The following is a 22,471-nucleotide window of genomic DNA, read 5'->3' as shown; positions in this document are numbered from 1 at the left end:
CTCCTTGAATGAATGAATGAATGATGAGAGACCCCTCATCTCTGTCCCCAGCTCCCTCCCCTCATTAGGCCCCTCAAACCTGGAACCATCAGTCCTCCCCCCACCCATTCAATCAAGCTCTGGCTGGGATGGGTAGTGGTGGGGGGGCTCTGACTTCCCTCCTAAGGGAGGCAATATCATCCTTCCTAATTGTGCTTGTAGCCTAGACAGGAAAGAAAGAGAAAAAAAGGCACTCAATGCAGTTTAATTTCAAAAATCCTGTATCAGCAAAAACAAACAGCTCACAATACAAAAGCCAGAATGGTCTGCACTTGTGCATTCCCGGGGCTCCTCAAGATGCTCCCTGGATGGGGGGAAGGTATAGCTCAGTGGTAGAGCATGTGCTTAGCAGGCATGAGGTCCTGGGTTCGATCCCCAGTACCTCCATTAAATAGATAGATAGATAGATAGATAGATAGATAGATAGATAGATAGATAGATAGATAGATAGGCAGACAGACAGACAAGACAGACCAGACCTAATTACCCTCTCCCCAAAAAAGATGCTCCAGAGAACAGAACCCATGTGTTCGCTCCCGTATTCACTGCCTCCTGGGCCCACTCCACAAGCCCTGTGTGGAAGCCCCATCCCATTATCAAAAGAAGAAATGGGGATCAGAGAGGGCATGACTTGCCCAGGGCCCCAGAGCAGGTGGGTGGTCTCTGGGGCCAGGCTCCTTTCCTCTCTGTCCAGGTCTGTCTTCCTCCCACACACGCCCCCCACCTCCTTCCCTCGTTCAGTGTCACCTCGACCCTTGCCCACCTTGCTCTCATTCACTCATCACCCACATCTAGGCCCCAAGATGGTTACTGATGGGCTGGAGGACCTGTCCTGAGAGATGGGTGCCCTCTCAGAGCAGAGAAACAAGGGGCCCACGTCAGCCAGGAGGGGTAGCAGGGGTCCCCTCGAGGGGTCTCTCCGGCCCTGGTCTCCCTGTGCCAGGTCTGTCCTCAGTGCCACACGGCGGGCCTGGGCTCACCCAGGGCCCAGGCATGTTGGCCGTCATCCTAGGGAGGGGCCGAGCTGAGCAAAGGGTCCAAAGAAAGTAGCAGCAGCTGTTGGAAAAAGGGCTGGAGAGTCTCCATTACCCGGTCCCCCTTCCGGCCCCACAGCGTCCAAGCTCCTCCAGCACAGGGTGGGGGCAGGGTGGGGGGAAGCCCGACCCTTCACCAGCCAGCCGCTCACCCCAAGCCTCATCCACACGTCACCTTACTGTCGTCCATGACTCGCCCGGCCGTCTACGCCTGGAACCTGGGTCCCCACCGGCTGGCATGCCCCCTCATCCTCTGAGGACCCTCCCCGGCTCTGATCCAGGAGCTAGAGGTCCCCCACCTGGCCCTGTGGTCTGGCCTGCAAGGGGAGAGCACACAGGGGTGCCCTGGACAGGGGTGAGCAGATCCACCGAGCCCTCCCTGCTGTCCAGCTCTACAAGCTTAGCGGCGTCATCCGCTCCTCAGTGTCACCTTGGGGCTTCAAGAAAGACAGAGAGAAGCAGGTATGCATGTAATGGGAGGGGGCACAGGAGGTACACTGGCCCTTCCAGGAAGTGGCCCCAGCCCCAACGACTCCAGGATGGCAGCCTTACTCCAGACCCCTCCGTGCCTTCCTGGACACTGGCAGGGGTCATTCCATCAGGAGGAGATGCCACCTCCTCCAAGGAGTCTTCCCTGACTGCCCAAGCCAGAAGGGACGCTCCTCAGGGCCCCAGGGCCCTTCTCTTGCCTCCCCCCCAACCCCACCCCCGGTGCTGGGATAGGCACTGTGCAGGGGGCTGGGAGCTCCTTGAGGGCAGGGGCCAGCTCTTCTCCTCTAGGTGCCCTCAGGCCTCAGCATCCTGGCCGCGGTGGGCAGGCCACAAGCAAGAGGATGGCATAAGGTCATCCCAGCCTCCACCAGCTAATTCAGCATAAGAAGCTGAGGCTTCTAAAGCAAGGACCCAGCGGGGATGCCCTTCTCAGGTGCCCTGGGGGCTCCAGGATGGGGAGACTGGCAGGGGCCCGGGAGGCCTGAGAGCCCTGGCCCAGCCCCTCCCCCCAGCCCTGCTGCAGCTGCGGCTGCTGCCCACTCACTCCCAGCCCGCGGGGCCGGCTCCCCGCTGCCCCACTGCGGGCCTCGAGCTGCAGAGGCAGAGATATCTGTGTCGCCACCCTTCCACAGAGCGGAGACAGCACTGGGGACCTGGCAGTCACCCCAGGCTTGGGGACAGCATGGGGAGGGGGGTACAAATGCCCACTCCCGGGGGCACCATGGACAGTTCCCAGCACCCAAGGCCCAAGCCCCTACCCCAGCTCCAACCCCACCGTCCACCCATACTGTGGCGCTGATCCCACCCCATCTGCTGTGGGACTCAGACCGGGGTCAAGGGCCGGGGCCAAAGGTGAGGTCCAGGAGGCAGCGGGCAAAGGCCTGGCAAAGAACAAGCTGAAAGGGGTCTAAGGACAGAAGTGACTCTTGGGTCTAGCAAATTCCACAACCCCCAGGTCAGCAACCCCCCGCACCTCTGTCACCCCAAAGCTTTCCCAGGTAGGACAAGGACCCCCGGGAGGGCCCCAACTCACTCCTGAGAACTCAGGTCTCTGGGCGGAGCACTGCAGCCCCCAGCTCAGGTAAGCCCCACCGGAGCCCTGAGCCATTTTACTTAGAGAAAAGGTACTGAATGGTGATGCCTGGGTCCCCCGGAATGGCCACTGCTGGGGTATGCTGCACCCCCTCCACCCAACCCCAAGACCTGAGCTCAAACCGGCCCCTGTGCTCTCTGGGGGCCGGAAATCCTGCAGCCACACCTCCCCCACCCCTCCCACCCTACACCCTGAAACCCTGTGGCCTCCCGGGCCTCTGCCGGCCATGGGCCTGTCTCCACCCGCTAGAAGAATCCAGGCATCCAAGAAACACATATACACTGAGCACCTACTGTGTGCAGAGCTGGGAGTGCCACAGCAACCACAGGAGGCAGGACCCACCTGCACAGAGCAGATATTTTAGGGAGCTTGCGTCAAGCCTGGACCCGGGAGAGCATCCTCCCCACCCCGGCTCCAGGCAGCCAGTCCACAGGGTGGACCGCAAGTTCCCCAGAGCTGCGGGTCCCAGACTTCTAGGAAAACCTTCCGTGTGTGTGTGTGTGTGTGTGTGTGTGTGTGTGTGTGTGTGTGTGTGTGTGTTCATCGGTATAACTATTTCCTCTCCAAGAACATGAAGAAACAATCATTTCATAAAAGAAACACTGTTGCAACAATACACACAAATGGAGATATAATCTCAGAATAAAGTATGTTCTATTATATTGAATAAACCAGAGGCAGCTTTTATAGTTGGGACAACACGCACATTGCCTCACCTGTCCTCACCTGCAAGCAGAAGTCGTGTCCCAAGACTTGCATCATGAAATGCCAGGCTGTCCCCTAACCCTGGAGCCCACCAAACACTCCCAAAACAGAAAGGTCATACCCTAAAGTAAAGCTTAGACCCCAGGCTGGGGTCCAGAAGGAGATAAACAATCCCAGATCTCATTTAATGGGGGAGAAGGTGTGGGGACCCAAGTCTGTCAAATGATACCCCCCGAAGACAGGCTTTCTCTCCCTGGTAAGACCCATTTGCTAGTGTCCAGGCCTCCCCCAAGGCCTGACAGCTGTTCACCAAGGAAGTCGCGGCACCCCAGACAGCTGACCAGGACAGCTCATGCACAAGTCACGCCAACGCTCACCTGGTTGCAGCGAGGATGATCATTTTTACACAGCACCTGGCACTCAGCAAGTAGGCCACAAACCGGGCTACCTTTAAGTTAATATTTGACAAAGGCTTCCCCTAGGGCAGGAAGAGCCCGCCTTTCTCTTCTGAATTCCCCAGCCTTGACTCCTGCCAGCCCTTGGCCCTAAGCCAGCTTCACTGCCCAGTCCAGAACCACGTGGCCTCTTGGGGTGGCAGCAGCCTCTTCAGGGAGGCCCCAGGAGCCCCCCCAGTTCCCCCGATGCAGGCCCCAACCCCGGCGCAAGAACCACCCACCCTGCCCTTGGCTCGTGTCCATTTAATTCTCACAGCATCCTCTGGGGCACCCACCACCTACTTCAGTTGAGGAAACTGAGGCTCAAAGGGGTCAACGTGACCTGCGCAAGGGTAGTAACGGGGTGGGGGGGGAGGGAGTCAACCCCAGCTGCCTAGAGACTGGTGGCTTCTACCACCCTGAGGTGCTGCTGGATGTGAAAAACCTTACAGGTGGTCCTCCCCAGTCTCTGCCACCTTTGCAGCCTTCCTCCTCCTCTTTTATCGGCCCCTCCCACCTCCCCTCCCACATCCTGGGTGAGAGACCCGCCCACCAAGCTGCCCAGGCCCACAACTGGTGGTGCCCTGCTGACTGGTTTCAGCATTAAGTGTCCTTTTCTTTACACTTTAAAAAAAAATTTTTTTTTGCATTCTTTTTTATTGAAGTATAGTCAGTTTACAATGTTGTGCCAATTTCTGGTGTACAGCATAATGCTTCAGTTATGCATATACATACATATGTTTGTTTTCATATTCTTTTTCATTATAGGTTACTAGAAGATACTGAATATAGTTCCCTGTGCCACACAGTAGAAACTTGTTATTCATCTGTTTTATATATAGTACTTAGTATCTGCAACTTTTGAACTCCCAATTTATCCCTTCCCACCTTTCTTCCCCCCAGATAACCATAAGTTTGTTTTCTATGTCTGTGAGTCTGTCTCTGTTTTGCAGATAAGTTCATTTGTGTCTCTTTTTTTTTAGATTTCACTTATAAGCGATATCATACAGTATTTTTCTCTTTCTGGCTTACTTTGCTTAAAATAATGAGTGGTGGGGTGGGGAGTAACAGCTCAGTGGTAGAGCACGTGCTTAGCATGCATGAGGTCCTGGGTTCAACCCCAGTACCTCCATTAAATAAATAAAAATCTAATTACCGCCACCTCAAAAAATTTTTTTAAATAAATTCTTTAAAAAACTATGATCATTTAAAAAAAGAAGAAGAAGGATGATCTGCACTTTTAAAGGCTGAGCTGAGCAACCAAACTGCATGGAGGAAGAGCTTCCCTGCTCTCAGGGAAGCTACCTGCCGCAGTACTTTTCATTTCTTTACAGTCTCCCCCAGCCAGAACGTCAGCTCCAGGTGGATGGGGGCTTGACTCTGTTCAGCCCTGTATCCCCCGTCCCTACAACAGTGCCCAGCACAGAGTGGGTGCTCAATATTTGTTTTGTGAATAAATGAGTGAGTAAGTAAACCCTGCAGTCACTTTACTGATGGCCAGAGCAAAGCCCAGGAAGAGGGAAACTAAGCCAGGGTTGCCGGATTTCTGTGGAGGTGAGTCCAGATCCCCCCTGGCACCACCCGATTCCCTTCCCAGCCCCTCTGCACAGGCACACACACACACACACACCACTCTGGGCTGGGACATTATAAACCCTCATCAGTCCAGGGCTCAGCTGGGATTAGCTGTCTATAGAGGCCTGTAATGGACACTCGCGGGGACAGGGGCCCAGAGAAGGGGCTGTGGGGGAGGGAGGCCTGCAGGTCATCACACTTGCTGTGTGATGGGCCCTTGTCCAAGGCTCTAGTCTCCACGAGCCAGCGAAGAGGAACCATTATTATCCACATTTTATACACGAAGAAACCAGGCTCAGGCTGGTCCTGCAACCTGCCCAGTGTCCCCGCTGGTCAGGGGAGCCTGGGACCACCTGCCCACGAGGCCACACGCCTGCTCCGTCTCTGACACACCCCTGCAGCCGAGGGTAGGACCCAGGGATTCTAGAACTTCATGGAAAAAGAACTATGTGAGTCCGGGCCTTGGCCTCCAGCAGGAGGGAGGGACAGAGCATTCTCCTCACATGCCTGTCCAATCCACATGCCTTGTGAGCGGCAAGCTGGGCAGAGATCGCCTAGTCCAGGGGCAAGGGCCTGGGAGGATGCCGGGGGTGAAGGTGAGGAGGGGGCCCTGGCAGGATCATCTGAGAAGGAGGGAGGTGAAGATTTCAAGCCTCAGCGTCTCCAAGAGCACACGGGATACAGAGATCACTCAAGACTTTATGAAATCCGGCCCAAGTCTACCAGCGTCACCACTCCTGACACACCCCACCCTTCTTTTGGTGACTAGCCAGCCCACCTCCACTCCCCGGCACACACCCTGGCCCAGTTCTGTCCCTCAGGGAACACCTTTTCCAGGCTCCAGGCAGCCCCAGGAGCTGACCGTCCTCTGCAGGCCCCTGAGCAAAACAGCCTGAGCCTGCCTGAGGCCCTGCCATGAGCCCAAAACAGGAGCTCAGCTCACGTCTGGGCCCCAGCCCACCCCGGAGGCCGTGCTTCCAACCTCCACGCCCACAGTCCTCAGCCAAATGTCCACCAAGCCTCCATGAACACCCTACCCAGGAAGGACGCCTGGCTGGGAAGCCTTCCTCCAGCACTGGCAAGAGGCACCATCTCTGTAAATAACTCAGGTCCAGGGAGAAGGGCAGAAAACCTGGTGCAAGATCAGAGGAAAGGGACCCAGGGCAGGGAGGTACAGAGAGACTGGGGCAAAGACAACATGGGGGCAGATGAGAGAGAGGACACCCAGGGAAGAGAGGTGGACACCATGAAGGGGAGGGCAATGTGGGATCTGGGTGGAGGACAGCCCCGCTGGCTGGGGCCCGGGGCCTCAGAGGCCCTCTAGCAGGCCCAGGTGGGCTCCCTGCTCCCAGGGCACCTGCCTTCGGTGTGGCGTGGCTGCTCTGAAGGCTGCTGTAAGCACAAAGTCTGGTGGTAAAGGCCTGGCTCCTCCCAAGGAGACCACTGTGGCTACAGTATGAGAACCTTAATCATGCAAATGAGCATGGCACCATGGTGGCCATATGTCAGGGTCCTATAAAATGACTGCCACTGCACCTTTTCTCCAGTAAGCATCTGCCCCGACATGCCAGGGCTAGGCTGCCCACTGACAGCCCCCCGGGGCCCAGCCCCTCCAAGCCCTGCCTCCCCATCCCCTGTGGGCTCAAGGATGTGGTGGGGGGCAGACCAGGGGCAGAGAGACTTCCTCCCTGTGCCTTTCATTGGTCCGGCTCCACCAGCACAGGCCGGCCTCCCTCCTGCCTGCTCCACGAGCACTTCTGGGCAGTGGACCTCAGGGGCAAGCAGGCCAGATTCTACCCCCACCCCAGCTGTCCCTTCTCCCCAACAGTCCCATCCCCCAAAAGACCCAGCCCGCCAATCCCTAATCCTCTGTCATTTGACCCAGGCTCCACCCCCAACTCAGCTCTGCCCAGCCACCTACTGAGGCCCAAAAATGGACAGAGTCATTTATAGAGGGTCCGACCAGCCAAATGCAATGGGAAGATGACCTCATGGGGCCTGGGTCCGAACTCCAGGCACGCGGTCTGCACCGGAGGGCCCTGGGGGCAGCCGGGGACTGGGAGGCTAGCGGTGATGGAGCCAGGCTGGCAGCCCCTGGGGACCCCTCCCAGATGGTCTCATGCCCCCTCACACTAGGGTCAGAGGCCACAAGACCTGACAACGATAATCCCCTTGCCAGCCAGAGCTGTGTGCACCCTGTTCCCCAAGGCACCCTGGGCTCTGCTCAGGACCAGGCACCGAACACCGGTCCAGGCAGGATCTGCTGAACCAGGGAAGGCAGGGCAGCACACAGCACAAGTCAGCCCACTCAAGGGCCTGCATCAGGTCTCCCCAGCCAAGCCCCCAAAGACCCTTGTTTGTTCCTAAACAGTCACTCTGCACCAGCTGGGGCCAGATGAACGCTGGGCACAGGCAGCACCAGACCAGGAGTGGAGGACGGCAGATGGACGGGCCACACCAAGCCAGGGCCCATGGTGAGACTCACACTGAGCAGGGAGACGGGAGGGCTGGCTCCACAGGTAGGCACCAGAGGGCAACCCTTCTCCAGTATGCTGTCCATCTAAGCCTAGGCAGATATTGGGGCTGAAAGGAGATGCGGGGAAATTGAGGGAGAGGAACAGAAGAGAGAGATCGGACCCTCCTTTCTACATGGTTAGACCTAGGACCTCCACCAAAGCTCCTCCTGTCCCTGGTCTGGAAAGGCCCTACTATACCAATGGGCCAACTGTAATTTCCCCATCACTCACAGATGTGACCAAGGTGAGGTGGGGGCGGAGTGCCTCTGAGGCCACGGACCATGCGAGTTAGATGTGGTCCTGAATGCCGCAGAAGACAGTGAGGCAGCCAGGTCAGCGGAACCCAGGCTGCCACACAGACTCTGAGCCTCAGGAGGGCACAGGGAAAAGACCGGTGTGTGCAGAGGAGTCAAGCTTCCTGGGAAAGGGGACTGCAGTCAGGCCAACAAAGGAGTCTACTTTCCCTGGCTGAGTCAGGGCGTGCTCTGATTGTGATGGGGGAGGGTCTCCCAACCAGCACCTGCCCGTGGGGCAGGGAACAGCAGCAGTGCTCAGCAACACCAGCTCCCCAGAGGTCCAGGCTCCGGCAGGGCCAGCCCTTGGCCAAGGCCAGCATCCATAGTTGACCAGCTGTCAGCCAACTGCCCATGGCCACAGAGCAGGGGCCAAAGAGGGAAGGGTGACAGCTTAGTGGGGTCAGTGATGACACATCGCCACGTGCGCAGAGGGGATACAGCCCATGGCTGCCTACTGCCCCTGCAGTTACTGGAAGGTGCCATTGCAGGAACAAGGCAAATAGGGCAAAGGGGACACAGCAAGAGCAAAGGGAAGCCGGGGAGAACCTGGACATCAGTGGAGTGGGGGCAGGGAAATTGTTTCCGCTGTTCCTCTCCTTCCCATTCATCTTCCTCAGCCCCTTAGGGGCAGGAAGCAGGCTTAGGCCCAGGGCACCTAAATGGATTATCAGTCACGGGAGTTGGCGGGGCGGGGGGGGGGGGTGCCACAAGGGCAGCAGCATGTCCCCCCTCCCAACCTGGGCGACTGAATCTTCCCAGGCCCCAGCCAGCTATCTGTGGGGCTCTAATCCCTCGGCCGGCCCCGGGAGGGGAGGAGGACAGCTGGGGCAGGCCAGATCTGGAGTTTGGCTGAGGGCCCTTCCCTCCACGCACACCCGCCCACCTCCTTAGCCCGGGACCACAAGGATGAGCAGCAGGGGAAGCTCTCGCCGCCCAGGCCACCCCCACCCCCACCATCACGTGGCTGCATCCTCAGGGAGCCCGCAGGTCTCAGCTGCAAAAGTCATTGTTTATAAACAGCCACAAGCCTGGCGGGGGAAGGCAGGCCGGTCTCCGGATTCCCAACCGGCCGTGGGCCGTGTGTCGGGCGGGAGAGGGGACAGACCCAGTCAGGGGGGCACCAGGGGGGCCACCTTGGCTGGAGCACAGATTCTGCAATCTCAGATTTCAGAGTCGGCGTCGGCAGGGGAAGTGGCGTCAGCAGCTGGCGTGATCCAATTCAATAAGCCAGAGGCAGCTAGGGATAGAAAGACGAGCGAGCGCGGACCCCCGCCCCCCGCCCCATCCTGCATTTCCTGCAGTGTCAGGGTGCCCCGGGAAGCCCCGGCTCTATGCCCCCGGCCCAGGGCCAGCCGCTCTCCGCGCCCAGGGGGTCGGGTTTCCTGCGGTGCCCGCCATCCCCGCGGCCGCGGGCTCCCGAAACCATAGCCGCCACCCTCTCCCCGGCCGCCGGAAACGCGAAGCCCCTGCTTGGGCGAGGGCACCTCCGGAGGGGCGCGCAGCCCTCTGCTCCCCGGGAGCCAGGCCGAAGCTTCCAGGCCGCAGGCACCTCTCGGGCAAGGAAACCTGACCCCTCCTTCGGCCCGCGGGGAAAGAAGGTGGAGAGGCGGGTGGAGAGGAGGGAACAGCGGGCGCTGGAGGCGCCCAGAGGCCTGGAGCGAGCGCGCGGGCCCCGCGGGCGGAGGGGCAACCTCGGGATTCCCGGAACTGAGCGACCCGGGGAACCAGGGACAGGCCCCCTCCCCCCAGCGCCCGCTCCGCATGCCCGGCCCGCGTGGTCCCAGAGGGCTCGGGGCGCCACCTCGCCTCCCAGCCTCCGGGCCTCGGCCTCCAGGGCGAGGTTAGCCCGGACCTCGCGCCCCGAGAAGAGCGTGGGCCGTCTCTTAGCTGCAGACGTGCGGCGAAGATGCAGAGCGGCGGCGGGGGGAGGAGGGGGACAAGGGGACAGCTGCGCCCTCTCCTGCCCCCGCCGGAGGTGAGGAGACAGAGGACGCGGACGCACAGGGCACCCAGAGTGCCGGGGGGGCGCAGCCTGCGGACCCCCGAGGGCCCTTGGCAACGGTCTATCGCAGGTGACAGCGCCAGACCCCGGGTGAGGTCCAGCCCCCGGTGCGGGGGTCGGGGACAGGTGTCCAGATCGCGCGGCGGCCGGGGCTCAGGCTCGCTCACCTTTTCCTGCGCGCGAGTGAGCTTCTTCTGCACGTTGCTGGCGAACTTCCCAGCCGTCACCCCCTTGCTGCCCATCTCGGCCATCGCGGCTCAGGCTCGCCCGGTGGCGGGCGCCGATCTCCCAGCCCCCGGCCCCGGCCCCCGCCGCGCGTCCGGCCCCGGCTCCGGCTCCACGCCGCGCACTAGACAGCCGCGCCGACTGACGGAGGCGGAGCGTGCGCCCGGCGAGCGAGCGAGCTACGCGGGGACCGAGGGAGGGACGGACGGACGCGGGGAGGGGGAGGAGGGGCCGGGCCTAGAGCGAGCAGCGGTCAGCGCCCCCCGCCCGCCCCTCCGGACAAGACACTGCCTTTTAAAGGGCCACTCCAGGCTTTGGAACCGCTCGGCCGGCCAAGAGGGAGCGGCGCCCACTGTGGCCGAGGCTGCGCCGGCGAGTGGGACTCCAGGGTGGCTCCGATGACACCGCCCCGGGGCGGGGACTACAACGACAGTCCTGGGACCCGCGCTGCCGCGGGCCCGCCTCCCTCCCAAGTAGTCGCCTCCTGCAGCCCAGGAAAGGAGGCTAGATGGAGGAGAAGGGTGCTTTCAAAAACCAAAGATCAAGTGTAGTGACTGGTGCGCGCCCCCGAAATCGGAGCGCCCGGGCTGGGAGCGCGCCGCCGGAGCCCCCTCTCCTTCCCCGGGGCTTACCTCTGGCCCCGCTGTCGACCCTCGGCCTCCTCCTGGCCTGTAGGCTCACCCTTCTCGACTTGGGGTCTCGGGCGCCTCCGGTCAGCTGTCCCCCGTGCCTAGTTCCAGGCCAACCAGGCTCTCGGTTTTCTAATTTGCGGATAACTATTATTATTATAATAAGAGCCTAACAGTACACTCAGTGCCTCTTCGACAGGCATTATCTCAGAATCAGTCTCCAAAGCAGCCCTATTCGATTGGTGCTATTATTTTTCCGTCTTACAAATAAGGCACTGAGAAGCCTGGAACCAGACCTCTGACTCTCCATCCCAGGCTCTCAGCCACCATCTCTGGGGTTGTCTCCTATTCCGGGCTGGAACATAAATGATCAATGGTCATTATTCAAAGAGTAGATAAGGTTATTGCTAACCGACCAGTGACAACTTTGCCAACAGACCAATGACACTGGTTTGAAACTAATAAATGTCCACTGGGTCTACTCATACCACCCACACCCCTCCCCAAGGATGCCACAGCACTGCCCTAGAGGACAGGGTATGTCCCTGGAAGTTTCCTCAGGGATGTGGGCTGAGTTGGCTGGAGAGGGGAGCCCTGGAGGCCATGCTGAGGGGGCCCAGATGTGTCCAGCGCCCCGGAGGAGTGAGGGCAGAAGTCCCTGGGAGGAGCAGGGAGGCTCTTACACCAAGACCCCCATACGCATGGAGAAACTGAGGCCCAGGAATAAAAGGTTCAGCCTGGGTTCCCCGGGGAAGGCTCCTCCCCAATCTCTCTGGCTACTCCACCCGGTTTATTACAAGGCCTCTCAGCACCTCAGTCTTCTTAGCCTAGCATTATTCCTGTTTCGGAGGAAAACAGACCGAGGCTCTACAGCTGCTGAAAATCACAAGGGAACAAGGGATAAGCAGAAATTCAGACCCAGGCTCTCCTGCACTGAAGCCCTCAGCTGATACCCCAAACTGCCTCCCAGGAAAAGCACTCTGTCAAAATTATTACGATAAATTTGGGCCCGATTCCTGAGTTACAAAAGCAAAACCTAAACCATGCAGACTGGGTTTCTAAGACAGCTTTCGCCTGAAAGCTCATCATGCTTTCACCTCATGGTCTCTCTCCTTCTAATTTTATGTTTGGCACTTTTCTAACCATCTTCGAGGGGCAATTTCTTCCAGCAGTCCTCGGAGAAAAGGAGGAAATCAAATCGTATTACAGTCAGCCCCCAGGGAACGGGGAGATTCTGCTTGGCTGGACTGCGGTGTTTCAAAATATCACTTGCCAGTGATGATGAAAATAATACTTAGGTATAATTATGACTGAAAAGAAGACAGGAAATTGTGCGTGCACTAACTTTGCAACCACACAAAAATAAATATAAATGCTCGTGATCAAAGACCAAAAGAACCAGGCACAAGGAAATAGGTCAAGGCATTATGACTGATTTTTTTCCCTTTGATTTCTAAATATTCTGTAATATGCTGTGTTACTTTCATAACTAAAAAATACACACACATCTCTTTAGAGAAGGCAATTCTTTATCTGATCTCTGGAATGGAGAGACTTTTCTAAGCACAAAACCATTGGAAAACGTATTGAAATAAAAAGTGCTAGTTTGAGGGTATGGAAAAATAAAAATTTTTTAAACCTCAAAAAATACCATTAACACGTAGGATGAAAATTTGGAAGGAAATTCTCCAAAAGGTTATTATAAGTCCAAACGGTAGAAATGTAGGAGATTTTTACTTTCTTCTTCATAGTTTTTTATGGTATCTGACTTTTTACTGAGATAGTCCATTGTTTTTATGATGGAAAAACATAAACTTTTCAGGAAAAAATTAAGTTATTTCCACTTTGAAAAGAAAGTTGGCATTAAAAATTAACAGGTAGAAGAAAGTGGGAAACATTTTTGAAAATAAAATAGAACTCTCACAATTCATAAGAAAAGCTAATATTCCAACAAATAAATGAACAAATGGCACAAAAGGACAATTGACAAAATTGGGGATTTAAATGATCAGGACATGGATATTAAGAGTTCTGTTTCAGCAGGAAAAAAAAAGAAAAAGAAAAAGAAAAAGTGTTTGTTAAATCAATGTGAGACCGTTCTTGCCCTGACTTTCACCAAGTCAGCAAATCGTCTTTTCAATTATGTTACTTAAAATCAGAGAGACGGATACTCTCACGTACTACAGATACAGAATTTCTGGAAAGCAATCTTGGAGTGTGTATTAAGAACCATCAAAATATCTATATTCTGCAACTCTCGAATCCCAAGTACAGGAAATAACTCACAATTTTAGCAAAGCGTTAGTCACACAGATGTTTATCACATAATAATAGTACGAGACTGACAGCATGAGTGTTGGCTATTTTTGTTGCTGTTACTATTCGTGTCTGTGCACTCCCTCAGTCTCCAGACGTTTCTTAGCACTTACTAGGTAACTGTCCTGGGCTCAGCTCTGCCAGCGGTGGGGCGATGAAGCCCCTTCCTCTGGAGTTCACTGTGTGGACGGCTGGTTGGGGCTGGGAGAGGTGGGAGGCCCTTTGAGGGAGTGATGTTGACAACCTGATGGAGGCACTGACAGGGCAAGGAGGGGAGCCTGGTACCTGTGAAAATACCGAGGCAGGAATCCATGAGCAGACATCAGATGAGCAGACAATATCCGACGTGCTATTGGTGTGTCTTTCCTTCTGCACTTTTAGGACCCAGGCCTCCCAGCTTCTGCATCCCTCCCGCTCTTGACAGCAACCTGGCTGCCCATCCAGCCCAACCCCTGGCCTATACCCAAGGCCTGATACCAACAGTGATTAAACTCCAGTCTAGCTGAACATAAGATATTTAGCAAAACAACACTCCTAATGTGTCTGGGATGAGGAACTGCTGTAACGGGCGTTAATGAAATAATGCAGGATATTAAATTATACAGCGGGGGTGGGGAGGGCATAGCTCAGTGGTAGAGCACATGCTTAGCATGCACAAGGTCCTAGGTTCAATCCCCAGTACCTCCATTAAAAGTAAATAAATAATTCCCCCTTTCCGGGGGGAAAGGGGGTAGGAAGGGATAAATTTGGGAGTTTGAGATTTGCAAATGTTAACCACTATATACTGAAAAAGATAAAGAACAAATTTCTTCTATATAGCACAGGGAGCTATATTCAATATCTTGGAATAACCTTTAATAAAAAAGAATATGAAAACACATGTATGTATATATATGCACGACTAGGACATTGTGCTGCACACCAGAAATTGACACATTGTAATTGACTATACTTCAATAAAAATAATTAAGTAAGTAAATAAATAAAACCCTAATTACCTCCCCTTCAAAAAAAAGCCTATTAGTTCATTTTTTTTTAAATAAATAAAAATAAATTGTACAACAGGAGAACGCCAAATGATATCCAAATGTGGTCAGTCTCGCTGAGTGAAGCAGTTCGGCTTAGGTTTTGTTTGGTTTTTTTCCCTCTTCTTTTTTATTTTCCAAACTTCATTCATGCACTCTTCTTGTAATCAGAAGGAAATGCTATTCAAAATACAGACTGAAAGGAGGAAACTGTTCCCTGAGACTCTGGTTGGAAAACCACAGTGTGATCGAGCTTGTGCCACGCCTGATGGCCTGCGTGTCAGAGCCATGAGGTCTGAGGAAATGATTTTTTTTTAAAACCCTGAAAAAGTCAGACGAGCAAAGGGAGACAAAAGAGCTTTGCGCCAGCTTTTCTTCAGTCCTTCAAGAACTGAATAAGAGGCTCAGAGCTGGCACCATGGCTCTTATCAACCTCATCCTGTCCTTTACAAAGCAAGACTTTTTGTTTTATTCTCTTTCAACTGTCAGAGTAATCCTGTGTTCGATAGCAGGAGAACCCCTTGCCATTCTCTTGTAGATGAAGACTTGGAGAAACTTGGAGAAGACAGGTCGACCCAAAGGCATGCGGCCAATGGGTCCTGGGCTCGGATCATTTAGCACCTGGCCATCTCCAGTGTGGGGAACAGACTAGCTCCAAACCTTCCTCCTGGAACAGCAGGCTTCACTTCTTACACAGACAGGGAGGATGCTGAAGAATCTGTAGCAGAACCAGAAGGGGATATGTCTAGGATCCTGCCTAGAAAATGAAGATGACAAGTGTTGAGAATTGGGAGATGGGGACAGAGAGAGAAACAAAGACAGAGAGACAGACATAACAATATTATTGTAGAGCCTGGTTCCAGTCATGCCAGAATCCTGCTCACTCCCCACCTCCCACTATCCAGCTAAACAAGCCAACACATTTTTTTTTTCTTTCTAAAGCCAATCTGAGGTCACTCACAATTGTCATGACTAATACACAGTTACCCAAAACCTGTCCTTCTAAGAGGCAACCCTGGTGAATCCCTAATGCTACAAGTGCTTTCAAGTTAGAGTTTCTCTTGAGCATCTCTACCTGGTCCATCTGAATTAATATAAAATGCCCAAACTTGGATAGTTTTGCGTGAAAGGGGAAAAATAATTACACTGGGATCTTAGGCCTAACGCAGGACTAACCTGGGCAAATCGCGACTTCTGAATACAGAGTCAATGGGTAGGAGTGCAGAATACAGTGCAAAGGAAGCTAAGGGCACGCAGTTCACAGCCTATGGTCAGGCTGGTCCTCAGGACAAATGCCTGTCCATTCTCCCAGGCCTGTCACGTCATCTTGCAGGGGACATTTGCATATATGGGAGGGCACGCCCCCCCCCCCCAAGGATCTTCTGAATGGAGATCTGTCGCTAGGCTTCACCTCCTGGCTTCCAACCCAGTGCTTAGTGACTTTGGCAAATGGCAGTTAACTATTCTGCCATCCCATCCTGAAGATCAGGGACAGTGTCTCTTAGTTAATCTGGTTTGTGGTCCTCTTTGCTGCTGAGGCACAGGAGGCTGACCTCTGCCAGCTTGACAGACAGGTCAGTAGGGGTACAGAAAAGCAAATAGCCCTTCGCCCTGCACTCTCCTTCAATAAGTCATGCCTGAGTTCCTCTAGAAGCAAGAGTCCAGCCTTTGGAAACGCTCACTGGAGATTTATGATCATTGTCTTGGTCTTATCTTGGAAAAAAAATGGTTTACAAAACAAAATGTCCCAACAAGATTGCCCACGTACGTTTTTAAGCATTTCTAAAGTTTCATTTATCTATAAACAAACTAGCCAGCCATCAGAAGGAATACTAAGAGAACTGGCCAGTCCCTTGAAGCTGGGCTTCATTTACAGTATACGAGGCACCCTTCAGGAAAGCATTTTCAGGGCATGTAACAAAAGCCTTACGAACACTGGCCTCCTAAGATGCGTCTGAGACTATCCTTTAAAACAGTTAAAAGCACAATTACAATGACATTCCTTACAAGAGAAACAGTGAAAAGTTGGAAACAGCCTAAATGTCCAAGCATGAGTTGGTGAAATAAGTTAATTTCTAAATTTCAGTCTATCTAGATTTTGAGTATTAATCCACAGTTAAAAATTGATACATGGGACTTCTTCAAAATTTAGAAAGTCTGCTCTTCTAAAGATACCATTAGGACAATGAGAAAGTGATCGCCTCGGATAAAAACTACTCCTGGAGAAGGCAAACAATCCATTAAAAAAAAAAAAAGGAAAGAAAAATAAGGAAACAAAACAAAACACAGGTAAATGATCTGGGAAAAAAACCTTCGCCAAAGAAAGTGGCAATAAGCCACCTGAGAAGATGCTAAAATTCATTAGTCTTTAGGAAAATGCAAATTAATACCACAATGAGCGGACACTACACACTCCCCAAAATAGCTAAAATGAAAAAACTGACAACACCAAATGTTGACAAAGATGTGAAGCAACCAGAATTCTGCCGAGAGCCACATCTTCCCTTGATTCGGATTCCTCCTTTGCTCATGACAAATTTTTCTTTTTCTTTCTCTTTTTCTCCTACCTCTGCTTTGGGCCCATCTGCGTGTTTCACCCCCAGAGAGTCCTGTGGCTACACCTTGGTGGAAGGAGCCCAGCTCATCCCTTCAGTGCCCAATATGCACTGGGGCTTTGAATGTATCCTTCCTGAGGACATACGCACATACCCAACTCTCCTGCCCTCATTCCTCATCGGGCTGCCTGGCGACCCCTCCTCATCCTTCAGACCCAGCACACACATCATATCCTCCAGAGAGCCTTCTTCCACCCATCAAACTCAGGCAAAGCTCAGTGACCCGCCTCTGTATTCCCCAGAGTCCTGTGCTTGCCTTTCTCACACACCTAGCATCCCCGACAAAAAGTCATTCTGTAATAGTGGGGGGAAGGCACTCTGGGAGTCAATTCTTCACTCTTCCTGCTAGCATTCACTGTGCTCCTCTTGGCCTTGGTGACGACCAGAGCTGGCAGAGGAGGTTATGTTCCTCTGGGGAGGAAGAAACATTTCTTGCTCATACTCCAAGTTGAGAAGTGACCACCCCTTGCATGGAACTGTGGTTGCCTTTAAGTGGACGTGATACCCAGTTTGAGAACTACAGCCTCCGACTGAGGCTCCTGAGGGGCAGGGACTGGGTCTGGTTAGCTCTGACCCCCGATCTCCTCCACGTGACTGGGCACAGATCAGGTGCTCAGCCAATGGATGCTGGATGTTACCCCTGTGTGTGGCGCTGGGCATGATCCACCCAAGTTCAGGGAGGCGCTCAGCACCAAAGTGTGGAGATCTACCAGAGCTGAGGTCTTACTAGTGGATAGGCTGCATTCGTTCAAAGTCACCTGCCTCCTTGTCTTTCCATATATGCCCCACCCTTGTCACCTCCTCTCTTTTGGGGGGGGGGTAAGTAGTTATTTATTTATTTATTTATTTATTTATTTATTTATTTATTTATTTATTTAATGGAGGTGGTGGGGATTGAACCCAGGACCATATGCATGACAAGCATGTGCTCTACCACTGAGCTATACCCTCCCCACCTTACTGACATTTGCTACCTGAAGTATGCTGCATTGGCTTACGGTTATGCCACTGACCTTGAGTGATTCACTTATCTCCTGCTGACTTGTATTGCTTCTAAAACCAGCTTCTGCCACCCCAGCCCAGTTCCCCAACCCGGGGAGCTGGTGGGAGCACTGAGGACACTGCTGAGCTATAACTGGTGGACCTTGGGGTGTAGGGGTGTGGCAGGACAGACAGTGATGCACATTCACAGAGTGCAGGTGGCCAGCATCACTCTTGCAATGAAATCATGTTTCTCACATTTTATATTTTACAGAGGAGGACACAGAACATAATAATAGTTTTTGTTCATTTCAAGTAAACAGCTGACAATGTCCGATTCAATACACAACAATGCTTCCTTAAATAAAAAAAAAAAGTGGCTGAAAATATGTGCATTCCAAGGTAGTGGGGACAGATCACAATCCATGGTCCTGGCCGTGCAGGAAAGAATCGACTTCCTTTATTCTTCTTTCTCAAAACCTTATTGCACCAGCAGGTCACTCCCGCCCCGGCTGGACTCCCATTTCTCCAGACGTAGAAAGCTCTGGTTCTCACATGTGCCTTCTGGACACTTCTATACACCACAGGGTGCTCCCTGGCCTCTCTCCAGTCTGGGGTCCTGTGTCACCCATATCGTGGGTCTGTTCTGGGACTTGAGAGAAACATCCAGCCAGCATTAGGCAAGCACTGAGCCAGCCAGCCGTGGACACCGGGGACACACAAAGTAGAATCAAGCAGCGTCTTGCCTACAAGGAGTCCTCAGCCTGGGAGGAAGACAGGCAGTCCCCTACAAGTACCCAAGGGAGACGCTCATCTATAACATCATAAAGGCGCTGCCTGTGGCCCAAATTTCTACCAGTGGGAGAGCGTCCCGAACAAGGGTAGACACTGTGAATTGGCTTGGCAGCCACACAAACGTGGACACCACTGGAGGAGAGCACCTGCCCCAAGTGGACTTGGACCTGCAGCTGCAGCTCTTGGGGATGGGGGTGGGGGTGGGGTTCCCGGCAGCTAGCACCCTGCGGTACCCACTCCAAAAGCCCGACACTTTTGCAAGTCATCTGCAGAAACTAAGACATTCCCAAGCAGTGAGCAGGCTCTTGGCCCAGCAGGTCAGAGAAAGCTGTGAGGTAGTCCGGGGCTGGGTCCACCCTGCCCCAGGGTCCAGGCGAGGACAATCTGGCAGCCAAGAGGAAGCTGAGTTCCAGGGATTCTTGGAGAGGGCCCTGGGCTGGCTTCTGGAACCATCGTATCTACGCTGCATCTACACGGCTAAGTAACCACGCCCCCCAAGTCGGCCTCGCCCGAATCCTCCTCCTGTCCTCCTCCTCCCGCCCACAGCCTGCCCTCCTTCAGGGCCCACCCCCACCCCTCCTAACCGCCCCTACCACCGCTCCGTCGTGTGCCTAGCCCTCTTGGTTGGACCCCGATCTTCCCCCTCCAACCTGCCTCCTCCCCACTGCCCAGGGAGATCTTTTTCTAAGATGTTCATCGATTGATCATGCCGTTCTCCTGCCCTTCACTGCCTCCCCCGAGACGGCAGCATAAATTACAAATACCTTAGATAGACACCCAGCGCCCCGGAGGCCCCGCCCGCGGCCGTACATCTGCCTCCGCCCGCACGCCCAGCCCTTTCCGCCCCTCCTCACCCCCATGCCGTGGCCCGAGCTCTCCGCTCTGTCTGACCAGCCTCCCCTTCTTTGCCTCACTGGTTCCAGCTCATCTCCCTAGACCCAGTTCAAGACTCCGCCATCCAGGAAGTCTCCCCAGGTCCGCCAGCTGGACCATTGCCTTTGCTCCGAGACCCCACAGCTCTCCTTCCAGCGCCTTCTCTGTCCGTCCTGAGAGGAGGCCTCCACGTTATTCATCATCGTATCCCCGGTGCCCGACAGCCCTGATGCATGACGCACCTGATGCTTGGGAGAAGCAGGGAGTGGGAGGCAGGGGGCAAGGGATGTCGTATTACCGGTACCCTTTGACTTGATGGCGCGCTCCTCTGGGGCAAGCGCTGCTAACTTCATCGGGGCACCTGCCAGGCAACCAGACAGTATCTGCACAGAAAAGGCCTCAATCCCGGCCCCTCCGCCCCGACCCCGTGATTCTCACATGGGGACTGTGGGCCCTGATACACTCCATCTTAATAATTTTTTCCTAAAAGAAGTTTTTTTTTTTTTAATTTTGCCATCCTTTATTTCTTTGATTTTTTTATTTTTATTTTTATTTTATTGGGGGTTAGGTAATTAGGTTTATTTATTTATTTTTAACGGAGGTACTGGGGGTTGAACCCAGGACCTCATGCACGCTAAGCACACACTCTACTACTGAGCTATACCCTCCCCCCATTTCTTTCATTTTTGATTTTGAAATAACGACAAATCACAGGAAGTGACAAGGCCATTCAGATCCCATGTACCCTCCACCCCATTTCCTTTGGTAACAGCTAACGTAACTATGATACAATATAAAACCAGGAATCTGATATTGGTTCAATGTATGTGCTTTGCCCTTTGTCATTTTATCATACGTGTTTCGATTCATGTGAACTACCACCACGGTCAAGATGCCCACAAAGACCTCCCTGGTGCTCTCTCTTAATAGTCTCACCCTCCCCACCACCCTCCCACCCTGGCAATCACTAATCCATTCTTTGATTCCATAATGTTGTCATTTCAAGAATGTTATATAAATGGAATCGTGGCAGATGTGACCTTTCGGAGATGGGCTTTTCCCCTCTACCAATAGTTCATTTCTTGTAGTTACTCTTGGGGTTACTGAGAAGTATTCTATGATGTGGTTGGACGTACCACACTTGGCTTCACCTATGTTAAGGGACATTTTGGTTAAGTCCAGTTTTTGACTACTATAAATAAGACTTATGAACAATCTTGTACATGTTTTTAATGTGAGCCTAATTTTTATTTCTCTGTTATTTATCCCAGAGTGTTTAGACCCAGGAGTGCAGTTACCACATCTGGGGATAAGCGTATGTTCTGTTTTTAAGGACCTGACAAACTGTTTTCCAGAGTTGCTGTATCATTGTACATCCCGCCAGTGACAAATAAGAGTCTCTGTTGCTTTACATCCTTGTCAGCACTTGGTGTTGTTGTTATTTTTCATTTTAGCCATTCTGATAGGTATATAGTAATAACCCTTCACAGGCTTAATTTGCATTTCCCTGATGGCTAAAGATGTTGAACATAGTTTCTGTGCCTATTTGCAATCTGTATATCCTCCTCAGTGAAATGTATTTTTTTGTCTTCCTATTTTCCAATTAGATTGCCTGTTTTTTCACTGTTTCATTTTGAGAGCTCTTTGTCTATTTTAGGTAGTTGTCCTTTGTTGGACAGGCAGTTTGCAAATATTTTCTCACAGTCTGCAGCTTATAGTCATCCATTTCATAGGATCTTTTTTTTTTTTTTGAATTTTTTGAATTTTTTAATATTTATTTATTTTTATTGACATATAGTCAGTTACAATGTGTCAATTTCTGGTATACAGCACAATGTTCCAGTCATGCATATATATCCATATATTCATTTTCATACTCTTTTTCATTAAAGGTTATTACAAGATATTGAATATAGTTTCCTGTGCTATACAGAAGAAATTTGTTTTTTATCTATTTTTATATATAGTGGTTATCATTTGCAAATCTCAAGCTCCCAAATTTATCCCTTCCCGCCCCTTTCTGTGTAACCATAAGATTGTTTACTATATCTACGAGTCTGTTTCTGTTTTGTAGATAAGTTCATTAGTGTCTTTTCTTTTTCTTTCTTTTTTTTTAAATTCCACATATGAATGATATCATATGATATTTTTCTTTCTTTTTCTGGCTTACTTCACTTATAATGACGATCTCCAAGTCCATACATGTTGCTACAAAAGGCATTCATTATTTTATTCTTTTTCATTGCTGAATCGTATTCCATCATTTCACAGGATCTTTTAACAAAGTCTTAACAAAGGCTCTTAACTTTAAAGTCCAATTTACGCAATTTTTTTCCTCTCAGAAATTGCACTCTTAGTGTCATATTGAAGAACTCTTCACCATAACCTAGGTCCCAAAGATTTTCCCCTATATCATCTTCTAAAAGGTTTATAGTTTTATGTTTAAATCTACAATCCATTTTTAGTTAATTTTTATAAACGATATGAGGTGTTGGATTGCCTATTGGTATCCAATTGCTCCAGCACTGTGCCCTGAAAAGACTCTCTTTCCTCCACTGAATTGCCCTAGTACCTTTGTCAAAAGTTAATTGGTCATACTTGTGTGGTCTCCTCCTGGGCTCTCTGCTTTGTTCATTGACCTATGTGTCTATTCCTTTGCCCATACATCGTGTTTGTAACACTGGCTACAGCATAAGTCACAACAGCAGATAGAGGGGCTCCTCCCACCTTCTTCTTCTTTTTCAAAATTGTTTTAGCTGTTATTACATAATAAAGGATTTGACTGGCGTCTGTCCTTGGTTCCTGGGAGAGAGAAGAAACCTTTGG

General features: G+C 52.3%; 1 protein-coding gene and 1 non-coding gene across 13 annotated transcripts in view; both read right to left on the bottom strand.

The window, feature by feature from the left end:
* The window catches only part of BIN1 (bridging integrator 1), a 51,923-nt gene extending 41,165 nt beyond the window's left edge, over nt 1–10,758 (bottom strand). For 3 of the 12 annotated variants that reach the window (XM_074363452.1, XM_074363453.1, XM_074363459.1), the window contains exon 1: nt 10,354–10,753. In XM_074363452.1, the coding sequence (XP_074219553.1) occupies nt 10,354–10,437 (84 nt within the window). In that variant the 5' untranslated portion in view covers nt 10,438–10,753. Of the gene's footprint in view, nt 1–10,353 lie in introns of all 12 variants that reach the window. The other 9 variants (XM_074363456.1, XM_074363457.1, XM_074363464.1 and 6 more) reach the window with 6 other exon arrangements.
* Nucleotides 10,759–17,875: 7,117 nt separating this feature from the next.
* TRNAD-GUC (transfer RNA aspartic acid (anticodon GUC)) lies at nt 17,876–17,948 on the bottom strand. Its single transcript has one exon. It is a non-coding gene; the product is annotated as a tRNA-Asp (tRNA).
* Nucleotides 17,949–22,471: the final 4,523 nt, after the last annotated feature.

Source organism: Camelus bactrianus, chromosome 5 (assembly GCF_048773025.1).
Source record: "Camelus bactrianus isolate YW-2024 breed Bactrian camel chromosome 5, ASM4877302v1, whole genome shotgun sequence".
In the NCBI taxonomy this organism is placed as follows: Eukaryota; Metazoa; Chordata; class Mammalia; order Artiodactyla; family Camelidae; genus Camelus; species Camelus bactrianus.
This window is presented reverse-complemented; position numbering and strand designations above follow the sequence as displayed.